Source organism: Tachyglossus aculeatus, chromosome 1 (genome assembly GCF_015852505.1).
Source record: "Tachyglossus aculeatus isolate mTacAcu1 chromosome 1, mTacAcu1.pri, whole genome shotgun sequence".
Classification (NCBI taxonomy): domain Eukaryota; kingdom Metazoa; phylum Chordata; class Mammalia; order Monotremata; family Tachyglossidae; genus Tachyglossus; species Tachyglossus aculeatus.
Genome location: NC_052066.1, coordinates 30,272,121 through 30,295,989, shown reverse-complemented (window position 1 = coordinate 30,295,989; position 23,869 = coordinate 30,272,121). Strand labels below are relative to the sequence as shown.

At 46.9% G+C, this 23,869-nt stretch overlaps 1 protein-coding gene across 1 annotated transcript in view; it reads right to left on the bottom strand.

Moving 5' to 3' along the window:
- The window catches only part of PCYT1A (phosphate cytidylyltransferase 1, choline, alpha), an 87,034-nt gene that overhangs the window by 20,549 nt on the left and 42,616 nt on the right, over positions 1–23,869 (bottom strand). Inside the window, exons 2-3 of the mRNA XM_038746563.1 lie at positions 20,379–20,509; positions 10,193–10,292 (exon numbers count right to left, since the gene is read on the bottom strand). Of these exons, the coding sequence (XP_038602491.1) occupies positions 10,193–10,292; positions 20,379–20,495 (217 nt within the window). The 5' untranslated portion in view covers positions 20,496–20,509. The remainder of the gene's footprint in view (positions 1–10,192; positions 10,293–20,378; positions 20,510–23,869) is intronic.

Genomic DNA, 23,869 nt, shown 5'->3' with positions numbered 1-23,869 from the left:
GTCTAGAAGGGGGAGCACTTACTGTGTGCACTAAAGAGCTTAGTGGAAAGAGTGCGGGCTTCGGAGTCAGAGGTCGTGGGATCTAATCCCGGCTCCGCCGCTTGTCAGCTGTGTGACTTTGGGCAAGTCACTTCACTTCTCTGGGCCTCAGTTACCTCATCTGGAAAATGGGGATTAAGACTGTGAGCCCCCCGTGGGACAACCTGATCACCTTGTAACCTCCCCAGCGCTTAGAACAGTGCTTCGCATATAGTAAGCGCTTAATTAATGCCATCATTATTATTATCTGTTAAATGGGATTAAGACTGTGAGCCCCATGTGGGACAACCTGATCACTTTGTATCCCCCCCAGCACTTAGAACAGTGCTTTGCACATAGTAAGCGCTTAACAAATGCCAACATTATTATTATTATTATTATTCTCTGGGCCTCAGTTACCTCATCTGTAGAATGGGGATTGAGACTGTGGGCCCCACGTGGGACAACCTGGTTATCTTGTATCTATCCCAGCGCTTAGAATGGTGCTTGATACATAGTAAGCGCTTAACAAATACCAGCATCATCATCATTACAACAATTACAGAGTCAGTGGACAGCCAGAGTCCCGGATGAATGGAAGGGGAGGTTTCCAGCATTCAGTAGGGCTCAGGGCACAGTGATAAACAAGTGGCTGGAGAATAATAATAATAATAATAATAATAATAATAATAATAATAATAATAATAATAATTGAAGTATTTGTTAAGCACTCACTATGTGCCAGGCACTGTACTAAGCGATGGGCTGGATACAAGCAAATCAGGTTGGACACAGTCCCTCATCCCACGTGGGGCTCAAGCCCCATTTGAGAAGCAGCGTGGCTCAGTGGAAAGAGCGCGGGCTTTGGAGTCAGAGGTCATGGGTTCAAATCCCAGCTTCGCCACTTGTCAGCTGTGTGACTTTGGGCAAGTCGATTCACTTCTCTGGGCCTCAGTTCCCCCATCTGTAATATGGGGATGAAGACTGTGAGCCCCCCATGGGACAACCTGATCACCTTGTAACCTCCCCAGCGCTTACAGCAGTGCCTTGCACATAGTAAGCGCTTAACAAATACCAATCAATCAATCAATCAATCAATCGTATTTATTGAGCGCTTACTATGTGCAGAGCACTGTACTAAGCGCTTGGGAAGTACAAATTGGCATCACATAGAGACAGTCCCTACCCAACAGTGGGCTCACAGTCTAAAAGGGGGAGACAGAGAACAGAACCAAACATACCAACAAAATAAAATAAGTAGGATAGAAATGTACAAGTAAAATAAATAAATAAATAGATAAATAGAGTAATAAATATGTACAACCATATATACATATATACAGGTGCTGTGGGGAAGGGAAGGAGGTAAGACGGGAGGATGGAGAGGGGGACGAGGGGGAGAGGAAAGAAGGGGCTCAGTCTGGGAAGGCCTCCTGGAGGAGGTGAGCTCTCAGCAGGGCCTTGAAGGGAGGAAGAGAGCTAGCTTGGCGGATGGGCAGAGGGAGGGCATTCCAGGCCCGGGGGATGACGTGGGCCGGGGGTCGATGGCGGGACAGGCGAGAGCGAGGTACAGTGAGGAGATTAGTGGTGGAGGAGCGGAGGGTGCGGGCTGGGCAGTAGAAGGAGAGAAGGGAGGTGAGGTAGGAGGGGGCGAGGTGATGGAGAGCCTTGAAGCCCAGGGTGAGGAGTTTCTGCTTGATGCGCAGATTGATCGGTAGCCATTGGAGGTTTTTGAGGAGGGGAGTAATATGTCCAGAGCGTTTCTGGACAAAGATAATCCGGGCAGCAGCATGAAGTATGGATTGAAGTGGAGAGAGACACGAGGATGGGAGATCAGAGAGAAGGCTAGTGCAGTAGTCCAGACGGGATAGGATGAGAGCTTGAATTAGCAGGGTAGCGGTTTGGATGGAGAGGAAAGGGCGGATCTTGGCAATGTTGCGGAGCTGAGACCGGCAGGTTTTGGTGACGGCTTGGATGTGAGGGGTGAATGAGAGAGCGGAGTCGAGGATGACACCAAGGTTGCGGGCTTGTGAGACGGGAAGGATGGTAGTGCCGTCAACAGAGATGGGAAAGTCAGGGAGAGGACAAGGTTTGGGAGGGAAGACAAGGAGCTCAGTCTTCGACATGTTGAGCTTTAGGTGGCGGGCGGACATCCATATGGAGATGTCCTGAAGGCAGGAGGAGATGCGAGCCTGGAGGGAGGGGGAGAGAGCAGGGGCAGAGATGTAGATCTGGGTGTCATCAGCGTAGAGATGATAGTTGAAGCCGTGGGAGCGAACGAGGTCACCAAGGGAGTGAGTGTAGATTGAGAACAGAAGGGGACCAAGCACTGAACCTTGGGGAACCCCCACAGTAAGAGGATGGGAGGGGGAGGAGGAGCCTGCAAAAGAGACTGAGAAAGAACGACCGGAGAGATAAGAGGAGAACCAGGAGAGGACGGAGTCTGTGAAGCCAAGGTCAGATAACGTGTTGAGGAGAAGGGGGTGGTCCACAGTGTCAAAGGCAGCTGAGAGGTCGAGGAGGATTAGGACAGAGTATGAGCCGTTGGATTTGGCAAGCAGGAGGTCATTGGTGACCTTTGAGAGCGCAGTTTCCGTGGAATGAAGGGGACGGAAGCCAGACTGGAGGGGGTCGAGGAGAGAGTTGTTGTTGAGGAATTCTAGGCAGCGCGTGTAGACAACTCGTTCAAGGAGTTTGGAAAGGAATGGTAGGAGGGATATGGGACGATAACTAGAAGGTGAGGTGGGGTCAAGAGAGGGTTTTTTTAGGATGGGAGAGACATGGGCATGTTTGAAGGCAGAGGGGAAGGAACCAGTGGAGAGTGAGCGGTTGAAGATGGAAGTTAAGGAGGGGAGAAGGGATGGAGCGAGAGATTTCATAAGATGAGAGGGAATGGGGTCAGAAGCACAGGTGGCTGGAGTAGCACTTGAGAGGAGGGAGGAGAGTTCCTCTGAGGATACCGCTGGGAAGGATGGGAGAGTAGCAGAGAGTGTTGAGAGCCGGGGGGTTGGAGAAAGGGGGGAAGAGACTTTGGGGAGGTCGGACCTGATGGATTTAATTTTGTTAATGAAGTAGGAGGCCAGATCGTTGGGGGTGAGGGAGGGAGGAGGGGGAGGAACCGGGGGCCTGAGAAGGGAGTTGAATGTACGGAAGAGCTGGCGGGGGTGATGGGCATGGGTGTCAATAAGGGAGGAGAAATAGTTTTGTCTGGCAGAAGAGAGGGCTGAGTTAAGGCAGGAAAGGATAAACTTGAAGTGAACGAGGTTGGCATGGTGTTTAGACTTTCGCCAGCAGCGTTCAGCAGCTCGAGCATAAGAGCGAAGGAGGCGGACAGTGGCAGTGATCCAGGGCTGTGGGTTAGTGGTGCGAGAGCGGCGAAGGGAAAGGGGAGCGAGCGAGTCTAGCTGAGTAGAAAGGGTAGAGTTGAGAGCAGTAATCTGATCATCAAGACTGGGTAGAGAGGAGAGGGCGGCGAGGTGGGGTGTGAGGCGCTCCGAAAGATGGGTGGGGTCCAGAGAGCGGAGATCTCTGTGAGGGAGTAATACGGATTTACAGGGGAAAGGAGTGTGAGTGAGGAGGCAGGTGAGAAGATTATGATCAGAGAGAGGGATCACAGAGTTGGTGAGGGTGGACACAGTGCAGCGGTAGGAGATGATGAGGTCGAGGGTGTGACCAAGTTGGTGAGTGGGTGAGGTGGGGTGGAGGAAGAGGTTGGCAGCATCAAGGAGAGATAGAAGGCGGGCGGCAGAGGAGTCGTTAGGGATATCCATGTGGATATTGAAGTCTCCGAGGATCAGAGTGGGCATGGAGAAGGAGAGAAGGAATGTGAGGAAGGGGTCAAAGTCGTTAAAGAAGTTGGAAGTGGGGCCCGGAGGGCGGTAGATGACGGCTACAAGAATCTGGAGGGGGTGGTAGAGGCGAATAATGTGGGCTTCAAAGGAAGGGAAGGAAAGGGAAGGGGGAGGAGGGATAGTGCGAAAGCGACATTGGGGGGCGAGAAGGAAACCGACACCTCCTCCTTTTCCGGTGAGTCTGGGGGAGTGGGAGAAGAAGAGGCCTGCACTGCAGAGAGCAGCAGAATGGTATTAATGGTATTAATAATAATACCATTATTATTATTATTATTATTATTATTGACAGATGAGGGAACTGAGGCCCAGAGAAGTGAAGTGACTTACCCAAGGTCACCCAGCAGACAAGTGGTGGAGCCGGGGTGCCAGGACCCCAGAATCGGGCACAGACGACAGGTTCGCATGTTCTCTTAAAAGTCCAGAGGGCTGTGGGACATGCTTATTGCTTGCCGGCTCCTCTTGGGCCTCATCCATAATAATAATAATGTTGGTATTTGTTAAGCGCTTACTATGTGCCAAGCACTGTTCTAAGCGCTGGGGTAGATACAAGGTAATCGGGTTGTCCCACGTGGGGCTCACAGTGTTCATCCCCATTTTACAGATGAGGGCACTGAGGCCCAGAAAAGTTAAGTGGCTTGCCCAACGTCACACAGCTGACAAGTGGCGGAGCCGGGATTTGAACCCATGACCTCTGACTCCAAAGCCCGGGCTCTTTCCACTGAGCCACGCTGCTTCTCTATGCATGGGTGGGCAACAGAATTCTTATAAGCCAATCAAATGGGAAGTTGGGACTTTTGCTTTTTATCTATTTAGTTTTTATTCATTCAATCATATTTACAGAGCACTGTACTAAGCGCTTGGGAAGAACAATTTGGTAACCTTGTAACCTCCCCAGTGCTTAGAACAGTGCTTTGCACACAGTAAGTGCTTAATAAATACCATTATCACTTAATAAATGCCATTATTATTATTATTATTATTATTATTATTTTTATTATTAAAGTCCCTACCCAACAAGTGGTTCACAGTCTAGAAGACGGGTTCAGTCTGGAAGACGGGCTTAATAATAATAATAATGATGATGGCATTTATTAAGCGCTTACTATGTGCAAAGCACTGTTCTAAGCGCTGGGGAGGTTACAAGGTGATCAGGTTGTCCCACGGGGGGCGCTCACAGTCTTAATTCCCATTTTACAGATGAGGTAACTGAGGCCCAGACAAGTGAAGTGACTTGCCCAAAGTCATACAGCTGACAAGCAGCAGAGCTGGGATTTGAACCCATGACCTCTGACTCCAAATAAGAATAATAATAATAATAATAATAATAATGGCATTTGTTAAGCACTTACTATGTGCAAAGCACTGTTCTAAGCGCTGGGGAGGTTACACGGTGATCAGGTTGTCCCACAGGGGCTCACAGTCTTCATCCCCATTTTACAGATGAGGGTACTGAGGCCCAGAGAAGTGAAGTGAAGTGACTTGCCCAAAGTCACACATCTGACAAGCGGCGGAGTCGGGATTTGAACCCATGACCTCTGACTCCAAAGCCCAGGCTCTTTCCACTGAGCCACACGCTGATTCTCAAATGGGAGGTTACGACTTCTGCTTTTTATCTATTTAGTTAATAGATAGACGGGCTTAATAATAGATGGGTTTAAGTGCTTACTATGCGCCAGGCACTGTACTGAGCACTGGGGTGGATACAAGCAAATCACGTTGTCCCGCGTGGGGCTCACAGTCTCAATCCCCATTTTACAGATGAGGTAAATGCAGCACAGAGAAGTAAAGTCACTTGCCCAAGGTCACACAGCGGACGAGTGACGGAGCTGGGATTAGAACTGCGTTAGGCGGTTTAGGAATTTTTTTTTTTTTGGTTTGTTGGCTTGAAATAACTTTCCAGCTCCTTTGTTTTTCCAAAGCCAAAGGTCTTTCCCGCACAGAGTTGGACTCAAGTGGGGAATCCAAAAAAAAAAAAAAAATGGGGGGGGAGGGCACGACAATCTATTTATTTATGTATTTATTTTTATTTATTTATTCATTTTTATTTATTTATTTATTTTATTTATTTATTTATTCATTTATTTATTTGTTTCCCACACAGAGTTGGACCCAAGTGGGGAATCAAAAAAAAAAAAATGGGGGGGAGGGCACGACAATCTATGTATTTATTTATTCATTTTCATTTATTTATTTATTTTTGTTTATTTATTTATTTTTATTTATTTATTCCTTTTGTTGGTATGGTTGGTTTTGTTCTCTGTCTCCCCCTTTTAGACTGTGAGCCCACTGTTGGGTAGGGACTGTCTCTAGATGTTGCCAACTTGGACTTCCCAAGCGCTTAGTCCACTGCTCTGCACACAGTAAGCGCTCAATAAATATGATTGATTGATCGATTGATTGGTGGGTTTTCCCGCCCATCGGAGGCCGGGATTGGGGAAACAGAGCGGAGGGCGAGCCATCCAGGAAATGGATTTCTGGCTCACGGCAAGAGCGGGAATAGCTGGTAGGGCGATCGTTGTTTGCCAAGGCCGATAAACAGCATTTAATGGCCCATGACGCCAACACCGCCCTGGGAATCAGAAGGATCTGGGTTCTCGACCCCATTTCCTCACCTCCCACTCCCGGTGGCGTTGCCTTGCTCCCTGTCATTTATTTATTTGCACTGCTGTCCGTCTCCCCCACTCATTCATTCATTCAATCGTATTTATTGAGCGCCTACTGTGTGCGGAGCACTGGACTAAGCGCTTGGGAAGTCCAAGTTGGCAACATTTAGAGACGGTCCACACCCAACAGTGGGCTCACAGTCTAGAAGGGGGAGACGGACAATAAAACAAAACATGTAGACAGGTTTATTTTGTTAGTATGTTTGGTTTTGTTCTCTGTCTCCCCCTTTTAGACTGTGAGCCCACTGTTGGGTAGGGACTGTCTCTATATGTTGCCAACTTGTACTTCCCAAGCGCTTAGTACAGTGCTCTGCACAAAGTAAGCGCTCAATAAATACGATTGATTGATTGATTGATTGATTGTGCGCTTACTGAGTGCTTCTGTGCTGTGTCCTTGCTACTGATCCAACAGCTTCCCGCCTCTTTCCTAAGGCTGTGAGCAACGCCCAAGTCCCATAATAATAATAATAATAATAATAATAATGATAGCATTCATTAAGCTCCCACCATGTGCAAAGCACTGGTGCAAGCGCTGGGGAGGTTACAAGGTGATCAGGTTGTCCCACGGGGGGCTCACACCTCAAACCCCATTTTACAGATGAGGTAACTGAGGCCCAGAGAAGCCAAGTGACCTGCCTGAAGTCACACAGCCGACAATTGGCAGAGCCGGGATTTGAACCCATGACCTCCGACTCCAGACTGGAATTCATTCATTCATTCATTCAATCGTATTTATTGAGCGCTTACTGTGTGCGGAGCACTGTACAAAGCGCTTGGGAAGTACAAATCGGCAACATAGAGAGACGGTCCCTACCCAACAACGGGCTCGCAGTCTAGAAGGGGGAGACAGACAACAAAGCAAAACATGTAGACAGGTGTCAAAATCGTCAGGACAAACAGATTTACATAGAATTATGAGAAGCAGCGTGGCTCGGTGGAAAAGAGCCCGGGCTTTGGAGTCAGAGGTCATGGGTTCAAATCCCGGCTCCACCAATTGTCAGCTGTGTGACTTCGGGCAAGTCACTTCACTTCTCTGGGCCTCAGTTCCCTCATCTGGAAAATGGGGATGAAGACTGTGAGCCCCCCGTGGGACAACCTGATCACCTTGTAACCTCCCCAGCGCTTAGAACAGTGCTTTGCACATAGTAAGCGCTTAATAAATGCCATCATTATTATTAATTAAAGCTATATGCACATCATCAACAAAATGAATAGAACAGTAAATATGTACAAGTAAAATAGAGTAATAAATCTGTACAAACATATATACAGGGGCTGTGGGGAGGGGAAGGAGGTAGGGCGGGGGGATGGGGAGGGGGAGAGGAAAAAGGGGGCTGAGTGTGGGAAGGCCTCCTGGAGGAGGTGACCTCTCAGTAGGGCTTTGAAGGGAGGAAGAGAGTTAGTTTGGCGGATGTGCGGAGGGAGGGCATTCCAGGCCCATGGGAGGATGTGGGCTGGGGGTCGATGGTGGGACAGGTGGGACAGTGAGGAGATTAGCGGCAGCAGAGGAGCGGAGGGTGCGGGCTGGGCTGGAGAAGGAGAGAAGGGAGGGGAGGTAGGAGGGGGCGAGGGGATGGACAGCCTGGAAGCCCAGGGGGAGGAGTTTCTGCCTGATGCGCAGATTGATTGGTAGCCACTGGAGATTTTTGAGGAGGGGAGTAACATGCCCAGAGCGTTTCTGGACAAAAACGATCCAGGCAGCGGCGTGAAGTATGGATTGGAGTGGGGAGAGACAGGAGGATGGGTGATCCAAGAGGAGGCTGATGCAGTAATCCAGACAGGACAGGATGAGAGCTTGAACGAGCAGGGTAGCGGTTTGGACGGAGAGGAAAGGGCGGATCTTGGCAATGCTGCGGAGCTGAGACCGGCAGGTTTTGGTGACGGATTGGATGTGAGGGGTGAACGAGGGAGCGGAGTCGAGGATGACACCGAGGTCGCGGGCTTGTGAGACGGGAAGGATGGTAGTGCCGTCAACAGTGATGGGAAAGTCAGGGAGAGGGCAGGGTTTGGGAGGGAAGACAACGAGTTCAGTCTTGGACATGTTGAGTTTTAGGTGGCGGGCAGACATCCAGATGGAGGTGTCCTGAAGGCAGGAGGAGATGCGAGCCTGTCACGAGGGTCTGCCTGGGCCCCGGGGGGCGGGGGGGGGGGCGGTGGCAGGGCCTATTAGTAAGCACTCAATAAATACCACTGCTAATGAGCCCAAGCCTGTCCACTCACGGAAAGCGGGAAGAGGGCCTCAACTACAAACGGGGACTACACATTCCCTCGCCCCAGCGCTCCCCTTCTCCTCGTTACTGCCGTTCCCAGGCATCAGAGACATCCCCAAGGCGCAAAATGTCGGCAGGGCCGTGGCCACGGTGGCTTCCGGAGCCCATTTTGCACCTCTCCAGCAGATATCTCTTCAAGGGTCAGTCGGTCAATCGTACTTAATGAGAGCTTACTACGTGCAGGGCACTGTTCTAAATACTGGGCTTGGCTGTCGAGTGGTGTGCGACCCATAGCGACGCCACAGACACATCTCTCCCATTCATTCATTCATTCATTCATTCAATCGTATTTATTGAGCGCTTACTGTGTGCAGAGCACTGGACTAAGCGCTTGGGAAGTCCAAGTTGGCAACATCTAGAGACGGTCCCTACCCAACAGTGGGCTCACAGTCTAGAAGAACAAATGCCATCATTAGAGAAGCAGCGTGGCTCAGTGGCTTTGAGCACGGGCTTTGGAGTCAGGCGTCATGGGTTCAAATCCCGACTCCGCCACATATCTGCTGTGTGACCAAGGGCAAGTCACTTAACTTCTCTGAGCCTCAGTTGCCTCATCTGTAAAATGGGGATTAAGACTGTGAGTCCCATGTGGGACAACATGATCACCTTGTATCCACCCCCAGCGCTTAGAACAGTGCTCTGCACATAGTAAGTGCTTAACAAATGCCATTATTATTATTATTATTATTATTATTATTATGAGGTAAATGAGGTACAGCGAAGAGAAATAACTTGCCCAAAGCCACAGAACAGACAAGTGGCGGAGCCGGGATTATTCTCCCAGGCGCTTAGTACGGTGCTCTGCACGCAGTAAGTGCTCAATACATACAAATGAATGGATGGATGGATGAGGCTGCTTATGGGAAGTAGTGTGGCTCAGTGGAAAGAGCCCGGGCTTTGGCGTCAGAGGCCACGGGTTCAAATCCCGGCTCCACCGCTTGTCAGCTGTGCGACTCTGGGCAAGTCACTTCCCTTCTCCGGGCCTCAGTTCCCTCACCTGTAAAATGGGGATGAAGACTGTGAGCCCCTCGTGGGACAACCTGATCCCCTTGTATCTACCCCAGCGCTTCGAACAGTGCTTGGCACAGAGTAAGCGCTTAACAAATACCAACATTATTATTATTATCATTATAGACTGTGAGCCCACTGTTGGGTAGGGACTGTCTCTATATGTTGCCAATTTGTACTGCCCAAGCGCTTAGTACAGTGCTCTGCACACAGAAAGCGCTCAATAAATACGACTGATTGATTGATTGGTTGATTATTATGAGGCGGCTCCGAACGGAGGACGGTACGGGAGCGGATGGATGCCGGGGGGACGCTACCGGCCGACGAGAAGCCCGCCGCGGCGGAAGGAGAGGGAGCCGTCCGCGGCTCTGCCACGAAGACTTACAGGGCGTTCCCCGGCTGGCCTCTTCCATCGTGACCCTGACGTAAGGCTTGCTGTAGTCCACTTCGATTTCATCCGAAAACGGAGCCGGCTCCCGTAAGCCCTAGAGCGAGGGAAGAGGGAGCGAGATTAGCTTTCACGGGCGGGGAGCGGGCAGACCTCACGGAGAGGAAGAGGCCGGCGTGGAAAGGGAACCGGTAAATTTGGAGGAGAGCGGCCTTCCGAGCATAAAAAAAATCCAAGGATCGTGCTGAGTCCAGGGAACTCGTCGAGGCGTCACCGGGGCCATTCCGCAGAGAGAGGGACGAGAAGGAGTGCGGCCTAATGGCTAGAGCACAGGATGTGGGTCCTAATAATGATGATGATGGCATTTGTTAAGCGCTTACTATGTGCAAAGCACTGTTCTAAGCGCTAGGGGAGATACAAGGCCCTGCTGAGAGCTCACCTCCTCCAGGAGGCCTTCCCAGACTGAGCCCCTTCCTTCCTCTCCCCCTCGTCCCCCTCTCCATCCCCCCCATCTTACCTCCTTCCCTTCCCCACAGCACCTGTATATATGTATATATGTTTGTACAGATTTATTATTCTATTTATTTTACTTGTACATATCTATTCTATTTATTTTATTTTGTTAGTATGTTTGGTTTTGTTCTCTGTGTCTCCCCCTTTTAGACTGTGAGCCCACTGTTGGGTAGGGACTGTCTCTATATGTTGCCAATTTGTACTTCCCAAGCGCTCAGTACAGTGCTCTGCACATAGTAAGCGCTCAATAAATACGATTGATGATGACGATGATGATCAGATTGTCTCACGTGGGCTCACAGTCATCATCCCCATTTTGCACATGAGGGAACTGAGGCTCAGAGAAGTGAAGGGACTTGCCCAAGGGCACACAGCAGACATGTGGAGGAGCCGGGATTCGAACCCAGGACCTCGGACTCCAAAGCCCGGGCTCTTTCCATTGAGCCACGCGGCCCTGCCTCTCGTCTACTGTGCGACCTCGGCCAAGTCGCTCCGCTTCTCTGTGCCTCAGTTTCCTCCACTGTAAAACGGGGACTCACTACCTGTTGTCCCTCCTACTTACACTCTGAGGCCCGGGAGGGGCAGGACTGTGCCTGATCTAATTAACTGGTCCTCACCCCAGCGCTTAGAACGGCGTTAGGCACACAGTAATAATAATACTACCACTAAAATCAATAATTAAAAATTATTAAAATATTTTAATAACTATTTATTATTATGGCATTGTATTATTTATTATATTATTATGAACCGATATTATTAAAATAATTAAAATCAATTTTTTGTGTTGATATTATATTATTTATTATATTATTATAAAATGATATTGATTATTGAAATAAGTAAAAATGATTAAAAATTAAATTTAATAATTGCCATTAAAAATAATAATTAAAAAAGCACCCGATTCCGATCTGTTTTGGAGATAGGCCAACCAAGACTCGGAGAGGTGGAGTAGCTTGCCGGGAGTCGCCAGGCAATCGGCGAAGCCGGCAATCGCAATCCCGGCAGGGATCTGCAAGGGCCCACGCCTCTCTGGTCCTCAGAGACGCCCCACTCCTCGCCACGGACCAGATAAGCAGCGTGGCTCAATGGAAAGAGCCCAGGCTTCGGAGTCCGAGGTCATGGGTTCCAATCCCGGCTCCGCCAATTGTCAGCTGGGTGACTTTGGGCAAGTCATTTCACTTCTCCGGGCCTCAGTTCCCTCATCTGTACAATGGGGATCAAAACTGTGAGCCCCCCGTGGGACACCCTGATAACCTTGTAACCAGCGCTTAGAACAGTGCTCTGCACATAGTAAGCGCTTCACAAATACCATCTCATCTGTAAAATGGGGATTAAAACTGTGAGCCCCCGGTGGGACAACCTGATAACCTTGTAACCAGCACTTAGAACAGTGCTTTGCACATAGTAAACGCTTCACAAATGCCATCATCTTCATACCGGTGGCCTTTATTGAGCACTTCCTGTCAGTTACAGACCACTACACTAAGCGCTTGGGAGAGTACAATATAAAGAACATATTCCCTGCCCACAATTAGCTTACAGTCTAGAGGGGAAGACAGATGTGAACATAAATAAATGACAGATTAAATTTATATTATTTAATTTAAATTTATTTAAATAAAATAAATAAATAAAACAAATAAATAAATTAAATTTATTAATATTATTATTAATAATATTGATATTATCATTATTTATTATTGCACCTAAGTGCTGCGGGGGTGGGAGGGGGGAATGAATAAAAGGAGCAAGTCAGGGTGACACAGAAGGGAGTGGGAGAAGAGGAAAGGAGGGCACTGTCCTAAGCGCTTGGGAGAGTATGACTTAGGGAGTATTCATTCAATCGCATTTACTGAGCGATTACTGTGTGCAGAGCACTGTACTAAGCGCTTGGGAAGTACAAGTATGACTTCAGCGCTTAGATCAGTGCTTTGCACATAGTAAGCGCTTAACAAATACCATCTCATCTGTAAATTGGGGATTAAAACTGTGAGCCCCCGGTGGGACAACCTGATAACCTTGTAACCAGCGCTTAGAACAGTGCTTTGCACATAGTAAGCGCTTCACAAATGCCATCATCTTCATACCCGTGGCCTTTATTGAGCACTTCCTGTCAGTCAGTTACGGAGCGCTATACTAAGCGCTTGGGACAGTACAATATAAAGAACATATTCCCTGCCTACAATAAGCTTACAGTCTAGAGGGGAAGACAGATGTGAAAATAAATAAATGACAGATTAAATTTAAATTATTGAATTTAAATTTATTTAAATAAAATAAATGAATAAATTAAATGAATAAATTAAATTTATTAATATTATTATTAATAATATTAATATTATCATTACTTATTATTGTATCTAAGTGCTGCAGGGCTGGGAGGGGGGAATGAATGAAAGGAGCAAGTCAGGGTGACACAGAAGGGAGTGGGAGAAGAGGAAAGGAGGGCACTGTCCTAAGCGCTTGGGAGAGTATGACTTAGGGAGTATTCATTCAATCGCATTTATTGAGCGCTTACTGTGTTCAGAGCACTGTACTAAGCGCTTGGGAAGTACAAGTATGACTTCAGCGCTTAGAACAGTGCTTTGCACATAGTAAGTGCTTAACAAATACCATCTCATCTGTAAAATGGGGATTAAAACTGTGAGCCCCCGGCGGGACAACCTGATAACCTTGTAACCAGCGCTTAGAACAGTGCTTTGCACATAGTAAGCGCTTCACAAATGCCATCATCTTCATACCGGTGGCCTTTACTGAGCACTTCCTGTCAGTCAGTTACGGAGTGCTATACTAAGCGCTTGGGACAGTACAATATAAAGAACATATTCCCTGCCCACAATAAGCTTACAGTCTAGAGGGGGAGACAGATGTGAAAATAAATAAATGACAGATTAAATTTAAATTATTTAATTTAAATTTATTTAAATAAAATAAATGAATAAATCAAATTAATAAATTAAATTTATTAATATTATTACTAATAATATTAATATTATCATTATTTATTATTGTATCTAAGTGCTGCGGGTCTGGGAGGGAGGAATGAATAAAAGGAGCAGGTCAGGGTGACACAGAAGGGAGTGGCAGAAGAGGAAAGGAGGGCACTGTCTTAAGCGCTTGGGAGAGTATGACTTAGAGAGTATTCAATCACATTTATTGAGCGCTTACTGTGTGCAGAGCACTGTACTAAGCGCTTGGGAAGAACAAGTATAACTTCAGCACTTAGATCAGTGCTTTGCACATAGTAAGCGCTTAACAAATACCATCTCATCTGTAAAATGGGGATTAAAACTGTGAGCCCCCGGTGGGACAACCTGATAACCTTGTAACCGGCGATTAGAACAGTGCTTTGCACATAGTAAGCGCTTCACAAATACCATCATCTTCATACCGGTGGCCTTTACTGAGCGCTTCCTGTCAGTCAGTTACGGAGTGCTATACTAAGCGCTTGGGACAGTACAATATAAAGAACATATTCCCTGCCCACAATAAGTTTACAGTCTAGAGGGGGAGACAGATGTGAAAATAAATAAATGACAGATTAAATTTATATTATTTAATTTAAATTTATTTAAATCAAATAAATAAATAAATAAAATTGATAAATTAAATTTATCAATATTATCAATGATATTAATATTATCATTATTTATTATTGTATCTAAGTGCTGCGGGGCTGGGAGGGGGGAATGAATAAAAGGAGCAAGTCAGGGTGACACAGAAGGGAGTGGGAGAAGAGGAAAGGAGGGCACTGTTCTAAGCGCTTGGGAGAGTATGACTCAGAGAGTATTCATTCAATCGCATTTACTGAGCGCTTACTGTGTGCAGAGCACTGTACTAAGCGCTTGGGAAGCACAAGTATGACTTCAGCGCTTAGAACAGTGCTTTGCACAAAGTAAGCACTTAACAAATACCATTTCATCTGTAAAATGGGGATTAAAACTGTGAGCCCCTGGCAGGACAACCTGATAACCTTGTAACCAGCGCTTAGAACAGTGCTTTGCACATAGTAAGCGCTTCACAAATGCCATCATCTTCATACCGGTGGCCTTTATTGAGCACTTCCTGTCAGTCAGTTACGGAGCGCTATAATAAGCGCTTGGGACAGTACAATATAAAGACCATATTACCTGCCCACAATAAGCTTACAGTCTAGAGGGGGAGACAGGTGTGAAAATAAATAAATGACAGATTAAATTTAAATTATTGAATTTAAATTTATTTAAATAAAATAAATAAAACAAATTAAATTTATTAATATTATTATTAATATTATTAATATTATCATTATTTATTATTGTATCTAAGTGCTGCGGGGCTGGGAGGGGGGAATGAATAAAAGGAGCAGGTCAGGGTGACACAGAAGGGAGTGGGAGAAGAGGAAAGGAGGGCACTGTCCTAAGCGCTTGGGAGAGTATGACTTACGGAGTATTTATTCAATTGCATTTATTGAGCGATTACTGTGTGCAGAGCACTGTACTAAGCGCTTGGGAAGCACAAGTATGACTTCAGCGCTTAGATCAGTGCTTTGCACATAGTAAGCGCTTAACAAATGCCATCATTATTTTATTACGACGGAGTAAAGAGACACCTCTCACCCTGCCCTCGAGGCGCGTAGTTTACAGGACAGGTGTCGGTGAATTCAGCCGGGCAGAGTCAGGAGAGGAACCTTAATCAATCAATCAATTGTACTTATTGAGCGCTTACTGTGTGCAGAGCACTGTACTAAGCTGGAGACCTCGTTCTGTATGAAACCAGAGGAGGTTCTTTCAGCGCCAGTCGCAAATCGGCCCACTCAAGACTTAATTAATGAGGCAAAAAGGCCGGAGGGATGCGAGGGCCTCAGGAAGCCGAGGGTCCCACGGCCGGCACGAGAAGCGACTCGGAACTAGACGGTCTGGCTGCCCTTTGGCACGGGAAAACACACTTTGGGGAGGTGAGCACCGGAAAAATCTTTCCCCGGGCCCAAAAATAATAACAAGAGTAATAACTGTGGTATTTGCGAAGCACTTACTACGTGCCAGTAGGTAATCGCATTTATTGAGCGCTTACCGTGTGCAGAGTACTGTACTAATAATGATAATGATGGTATTTGTTAAGCGCTTACAAAGGTGAGGTTACAAGGTGATCAGGTTGTCCCACGGGGGGCTCACAGTTTTAATCCCCATTTTACAGATGAGGGAACTGAGGCCCAGTGAAGTGACTTGCCCAAAGTCATACAGCTGACAGTTGGCGGAGCTGGGATTTGAACTCATGACCTCTGACTCCAAAGCCCGTACTCTTTCCACTGAGCCACGCTACTAATAATAATTATTATGGTATTTGTTAAGCGCTTAGTATGTGCCAGGCCCTGTACTAAGCGCTGGGGAGGTTACAAAGTGATCAGGTTGTCCCATGGGGGGGCTCACAGTTTTAATCCCCATTTTACAGATGAGGGAACTGAGGCCCAGAGAAGTGAAGTGACTTGCCCAAAGTCATACAGCTGACAGCTGGCAGAGCCGGGATTTGAACTCATGACCTCTGACTCCAAAGGCCGTACTCTTTCCACAGAGCCACGCTACTAATAATAATAATTATGGTATTTGTTAAGCGCTTACTATATTCCAGGCCCTGTACTAAGCGCTGGGGAGGTTACAAGGTGATCAGGTTGTCCCACGGGGGGGCTCACAGTTTTAATCCCCATTTTACAGATAAGGGAACTGAGGCACAGAGAAGTTAAGTGACTTGCCCAAAGTCATACAGCTGACAGTTGGCGGAGCTGGGATTTGAACTCATGACATCTGACTCCAAAGCCCATACTCTTTCCACTGAGCCACGCTACTACTAATAATAATTATGGTATTTGTTAAGCGCTTACTATGCGCCAGGCCCTGTACTAAGTGCTGGGGAGGTTACAAGATGATCAGGTTGTCCCACAGGGGGCTCACAGTTTTAATCCCCATTTTACAGATGAGGGAACTGAGGCACAGAGAAGTGAAGTGACTTGCCCAAAGTCATACAGCTGACAGCGGGCGGAGCCGGGATTTGAACTCATGACCTCTGACTCCAAAGCCCGTACTCTTTCCACTGAGCCACGCTACTAATAATAATAATTATGGTATTTGTTAAGCGCTTACTATGTGCCAGGCCCTGTACTAAGCGCTGCGGAGGATACAAAGAAATCGGGTTGGACACAGTCCGTGTCCCACATGGGGCTCACAGTCTTACTCCCCGTCTTACTCCCCATTTTACAGATGAGGTAACTGAGGCACAGAGAAGTGAAGTGACTTGCCTAAGGTCACGCAGCAGACCAGTGGCAGAGTCAGGATTAGAACCCAGGACCTTTGGACTGCCAGTCCTGTGTTCTGTCCACTACGTGCGCTTGGAAAGTATAATACAGCGATAAAGAGAGACAATCTCTGCCCGCAATGGACTTACAGTCTAAAGAGGGGTTGGGCGGTGCTCCCTGACGCACATGGGCCTCAGTCTTCATCCCCATTAAACAGATGAGGTAACTGAGGCCAAGAGAGTCACAAGGTCATGGGTTCTAATCCCAGCTCTCCCACTTGCCACACATTCTGAATCCCTGTTTTACAGATGAGGAAACCGAGGTACAGAGAATAATAAGAACAATTATGGCATTTGTTAAGCCCTTACTTTGTGCCAGGCAAAATGACCTAAGCCCCGGCAAGTGAAGTGACTTGCCCAAAGCCATACAGCAGACGGAGAAGCAGCGTGGCTCAGTGGAAAGAGCCCAGGCTTTGGAGTCAGAGGTCATGGGTTCAAATCCCGGCTCTGCCGCTTGTCAGCTGGGTGACTTTGGGCAAGTCACTTCACTTCTCTGTGCCTCAGTGACCTCATCTGGAAAACGGGGATTAAGACTGTCAGCCCCATGTTGGACAACCTGATTACCTTGTATCACCCCCAGTGCTTTGAACAGACTGTGAGCCCACTGTTGGGTAGGGACCGTCTCTATATGTTGCAACCTGTACTTCCCAAGCGCTTAGTACAGTGCTCTGCACACAGTAAGCGCTCGATAAATACGATTGAATGAATGAATGAATGAATGAATGAATGAATAGTAAGCCCTTAAACAAATTCCAAAATTATTATTATTATTACTACTTGTCAACTGCGTGACTTTGGGCAAGTCATTTCACTTCTCTGGGCCTCAGCTGCCTCATCTGTAAAATGGGGATGAAGACTGTGAGCCCCCACATGGGACAACCTGATTACCCTGTATCTACCCCAGTGCTTAAAACAGTGCTTGGCACATAGTAAGCGCTTAACAAATACCATCATTATTATTATTATTATTACCAGTCAGGAGCAGGTGGGGGGCCTGAGGAAAATTCCCCAGGCCGATCGTTTTCCGCCACCTGAGTGTTTCGGCCGGGACCTTTGGGGTGGGAGTGGTTTTCGTTTGGTCTTGTTTTTTAAACTGTATTTATTTAAGCGCCTCTTACGTGTCAAGAACTGTTCTAAGCTCAGGGATGGATACAAGTTAAGCAGGTCAGGCACAGCCCCTGCGCCACATGGGGCTCACAATCTAAATAGGAGGGAGAACAGGTACTGAATCCCCATTTGGCAGCTGAGGAAACTGAGGCTCAGAGAAGTGAATTAACTTGCCCAAGGCCATACATAACGTGGCTCGGTGGAAAGAGCCCAGGCTTTGAAGTCAGAGGTCATGGGTTCAAATCCCAGCTCTGCCAATTTGTCAGCTGCGTGACTTTGGGCAAGTCACTTCATTTCTCTGGGCCTCAGTGACCTCATCTGGAAAATGGGGATTACGACTGTGAACCCCCCATGGGACAACCTGATCACCTTGTAATAATAATAATGATGACGGCATTTATTAAGCACTTATTATGTGCAAAACACCGTGGGGATACTCTTTCCACTGAGCCATGCTGCTTCTCTATGGTAGTGGTCCCCATGACCAACGATTGGCCTTGGGTGCTTAAAGAAAAGAAAAAATTCGTTCATTTATTCAATTGTACTTACTGAGTGCTTACTGTGTACAAAGCACTCTACTAAGTGCTTGGGAGAGTACAACTTGGAGAAGCAGCGTGGCTCAGTGGAAAGAGCATGGGCTTTGGAGTCAGAGGTCATGGGTTCAAATCCTGGCTCCCGCAACTGTCAGCTGTGTGACTTTGGGCAAGTCACTTCACTTCTCTGGGCCTCAGTTCCGTCATCTGTAAAATGGGGATGAAGACTGTGAGCCTCCCATGGGACCACCTGATTCATTCATTCAATCAATCGTATTTATTGAGCGCTTACTGTGTGCAGAGCACTGTACTGAGCGCTTGGGAAGTAAAGTTGGCAACATATAGAGACGGTCCCTACCTAACAGTGGGCTCACAGTCTAGAAGGGGGAGACAGAGAACAAAACAAAACATATTAACAAAATGAAATAAATAGAATAAATATGTACAAGTAAAATAAATAAATAATAAAAACCTGATCACCTTGTAACCTCCCCAGTGCTTAGAACAGTGCTTTGCACATAGTAAGCACTTAATAAATGACATTATTATTATTATATCATTATTATTGTACTCTCCCAAGTGATTAGTACAATGCTCTGCACTCAGAAAGAGCTCAATAAATACCACTGATGGATTGATTGATTGTGGCATTTATTAAGTGCTTGCTATGTGCCAGTCACTGTACTAAGCACTTGGGTAATTGGTTTGGACACAATCCCTGTCCCTTGTGGGACTCACATTATTAATCTCCATTTTCCAGATGAGCTAACTGAGGCCCAGAGAAGTGAAGTGATTTGCCCAAGGTCCCCCAGCAGACAAGTGGAAGAGCCGGAATTAGAACCCAGGTCCTTCCGACTCCCAACCCCGTGCTCTCAAGGGGGAATTTCAGAGAGTCTCCAGGAGAAGCAGAGCCCATTGTTGGGTAGGGACCGTCTCTATATAATAATAATGATGGCATTTATTAAGCGCTTACTATATGCAAAGCACTGTTCTAAGCGCTGGGGAGGTTACAAGGTGATCAGGTTGTCCCACGGGGGGCTCACAGTCTTAATCCCCATTTTACAGATGAGTTAACCGAGGCCCAGAGAAGTGACTTGCCCAAAGTCACCCAGCTGACAATTGGCAGAGCCGGGATTTGAACCCATGACCTCTGACTCCAAAGCCCGGGCTCTTTCCACTGAGCCACGCTGCTTCTCTATATGCTCCCTATATAATAATAATAATAATGGCATTTGTTAAGCGCTTAGTATGTGCAGAGCACTGTTCTAAGCGCTGGGGGGGGGGGATACAAGGTGATCAAGTTGTCCCACATGGGGCTCACAGTCTTAATCCCCATTTTACAGATGAGATAACTGAGGCTCTGAGAAGTGAAGTGACTTGCCCAAAGTCACACAGCAGACACGTGGCAGAGCCGGGATTTGAACCCATGACCCCTGACTCCAAAGCCCGGGCTCTTTCCACTGAGCCACGCTGCTTCTCTCCATGTTGCCAACTTGGACTTCCCAAGCGCTCGGTACAGTGCTCGGCACACAGTAAGCGCCCAATCAATACGACTGAATGAACGAATGAATGAATTTCCACTATCTCAGAGGGCCCGGGCCCCGGTGCGAATTCCGCTTCCTCAAGCGACGGTGCCGGTTCACGCAGCCGCCCTGGGAGGAGGAGTTCCCGGGGAAGAATTCCTTCCGCGTACTTACAACCGAGCGGCGAGACAGCTTCGGGCGCAGGCCGTCCTCTTCGGCCGCCCCGTTGGGGCCCGCTGATTCTTTCCTCCTCTTCCTTGGGTTCAGCTTGTTTGAGCACTGAGCGTCCATCGTGCCGGAACAGGCTGGAGAGAGACGGAGGGAGAAGGGGTTTCCTGTCTCAGAAAGGCTGAAAGAGCACAGATTTTACTGTCGGGTAGGGCCCGTCTCTATATGTTGCCAACTTGGACTTCCCAAGCGCTTAGTCCAGTGCTCTGCACACAGTAAGCGCTCAATAAATACGATTGATTGACTCAGGGTGGGTGCTCCGGGCCTCTAACGGGGCGAGCCGGCTCCCTCCGCCAACCACAACCTTCAGCGGCCCCGTCTCTGAGGGATTCCCGTCTGGGGCCGATTCCCTTCCCGACTTCCGACGCCGGTTTGCGGGATCCAACTGCCGAGGAGCAATAATAAATTTATTTACAATAAATTTATATATAAATATATATATATATATTATATATAAATATATATATATATAATTTATTTATAATAAACTGCCGGGGAGCAAAATAAATTTATTTATTTATTTTGTACATATCTATTCTATTTATTTTATTTCGTTAGTATGTTTGGTTTTGTCTCCCCCTTTTAGGCTGTGAGCCCACTGTTGGGTAGGGACTGTCTCTAGATGTTGCCAATTTGTACTTCCCAAGCGCTTAGTACAGTGCTCTGCACACAGTAAGCGCTCAATAAGTACGATTGATGATGATGATGATGATGACTAACCGCGCTATGCCAATTTGTACTGCCCAAGCGCTTAGTACAGTGCTCTGCACATAGTAAGCGCTCAATAAATACGATTGATGACTGATGATGATGATGATGCTCGGCGCTGTATCACAGGTCGAAGGTCACGGACGGAAGCAGCGCCCGCCCTGCCCAGGATCCGTGTCTGGGGGAAATCTGGAGGCGGGAAGACAAGGGGAGGCCGGCGGGGAGAGGAGTGGTCAATCAATCAATCAATCAGTCGTATTTATTGAGCGCTTACTGTGTGCAGAGCACTGTACTAAGCGCTTGGGAAGTACAAGTTGGCAACATATAGAGACAGTCCCTACCCAACAGTGGGCTCACAGTCTAGAAGGGGGAGACAGAGAACAAAACCAAACCTACTAACAAAATAAAATAAATAGAATAGATATGTACAAGATAAATAGAGTATAAATATGTACAAACATATATACATATATACAGGTGCTGTGGGGAAGGGAAGGAGGTAAGGTGGGGGGGATGGAGAGGGGGAAGAGGGGGAGAGGGAGAAGGGGGCTCAGTCAAATGATAAATATAGAAAAGCACAACACTGGGAAAGGAGTGAAGGAAAGCTACTTCAAGAATAATTTTCCCCTTGACCTGCTGTGCTCCTAGACTGGCCCCCCTAAACCAGGCTTGGTACTTCCCAAGCGCTTAGGACAGTGCTCTGCACACAGTAATATATACATATATATACATATATATATGTGTGTGTGTATATATACATATATATATCTGTATATATGTATATATGTTTGTACATATTTATTACTCTATTTATTTATTTATTTTACTTGTACATATCTATCCTATTTATTTTATTTTGTTAGTATGTTTGGTTTTGTTCTCTGTCTCCCCCTTTTAGACTGTGAGCCCACTGTTGGGTAGGGACTGTCTCTATATGTTGCCGATTTGTACTTCCCAAGCGCTTAGTACAGTGCTCTGCACATAGTAAGCACTCAATAAATACGATTGATGATGATGATGATGATATATATATGTATATGCATATATATATATGCATATGCACATACATATATGTATATGCATATATATGTACATATGTATATATATATATGTATATATTACTGTGTGCAGAGCATACATATACAGGTGATATACATATATACAGGTGGATGAAGGGCAGGGCTGGCGGGGGTGAGCCGTTCCAACTTTGCCAGCCCCGAGATCCCACCTCTGTATCCCTCTCTCTTCCAGAGTGTAAGCTCGCTGTGGGCAGGGACCGCGTCCACCAGCTCTGCTCTATAATATCAATCAATCGATCAATCGTATTTATTGAGCGCTTCCTGTGTGCAGAGCACTGTACTAAGCGCTTGGGAAGTACAGGTTGGCAACATATAGAGACGGTCCCTACCCAACAGTGGGCTCACAGTCTAGAAGGGGGAGACAGAGAACAAAACCAAACATACTAACAAAATAAAATAAATAGAATAGATATGTACAAGTAAAATAAATAAATAAATAGAGTAATAAATATGTACAAACATATATACATATATACAGGTGCAGGTAATACTCCCCCGAGCCCTCGCAAACACAGTATACACTCGATAAATATCCCTTTTAGACTGTGAGCCCACTGTTGGGTAGGGACTGTCTCTATATGTTGCCAACTTGTACTTCCCAAGCGCTTAGTCCAGTGCTCTGCACACAGTAAGCGCTCAATAAATACGATTGATTGACTGATAAATATGATTGATTGATTGATTCTTGGGCTGGAACCTTCTTGTCCAGTCTCCTGCCCCTTCCAGCAGCGTGGCTCAGTGGAAAGAGCCCGGGCTTTGGAGTCAGAGGTCGTGGGTTCAAATCCCGGCTCCTCCAATTCATTCATTCATTCAATCGTATTTATTGAGCGCTTACTGTGTGCAGAGCACTGTGAAGTACAAGTTGGCAACATATAGAGACAGACGGTCCCTACCCAACAGATTGATTGATTTAGCACAGTGCTCTGCAAACAGTAACCACTCAATAAATGCCCCCAAATTCATTCATTCATTGAATCGTACTTGTTGAGCGCTTACTGTGTGCAGAGCACTGTACTAAGCGCTTGGGAAGTACAAGTTGGCAACATCTAGAGACGGTCCCTACCCAACAGCGGGCTCACAGTCTAGAAGGGAGAGACAGAGAACGAAACAAAACATATTAACAAAATAAAATAAGTAGAATAAATACGTACAAGTAAAATAAATAGAGTAATAAATACATACAAATACATATACATATATACAGGTGTTGTGGGGAAGGGAAGGAGGTAAGGCGGGGGGGATGGAGAGGGGGACGAGGGGGAGAGGAAGGAGGGGGCTCAGTCTGGTAGCCAATTGTCAGCTGTGTGACTTTGGGCAAGTCACTTCACTTCTCTGTGCCTCAGTTCCCTCATCTGGAAAACGGGGATTAAAACTGTGAGCCCCCATGGGACAACCTGATCACCTTACATTCATACATTCAATCGTATTTATTGAGCGCTTACTGTGTGCAGAGCACTGTACTAAGCGCTTGGGAAGTACAAGTTGGCAACATATAGAGACGGTCCCTACCCAACAGTGGGCTCACAGTCTAGTCTTATATCCCCCCCAGAGCTTAGAACAGTGCTTTGCACATAGCAAGCGCTTAATAAATGCCATCATTATTATTATTATTAAACTGGGACAAGACAGGATTTGCAGGAAACATGGCCT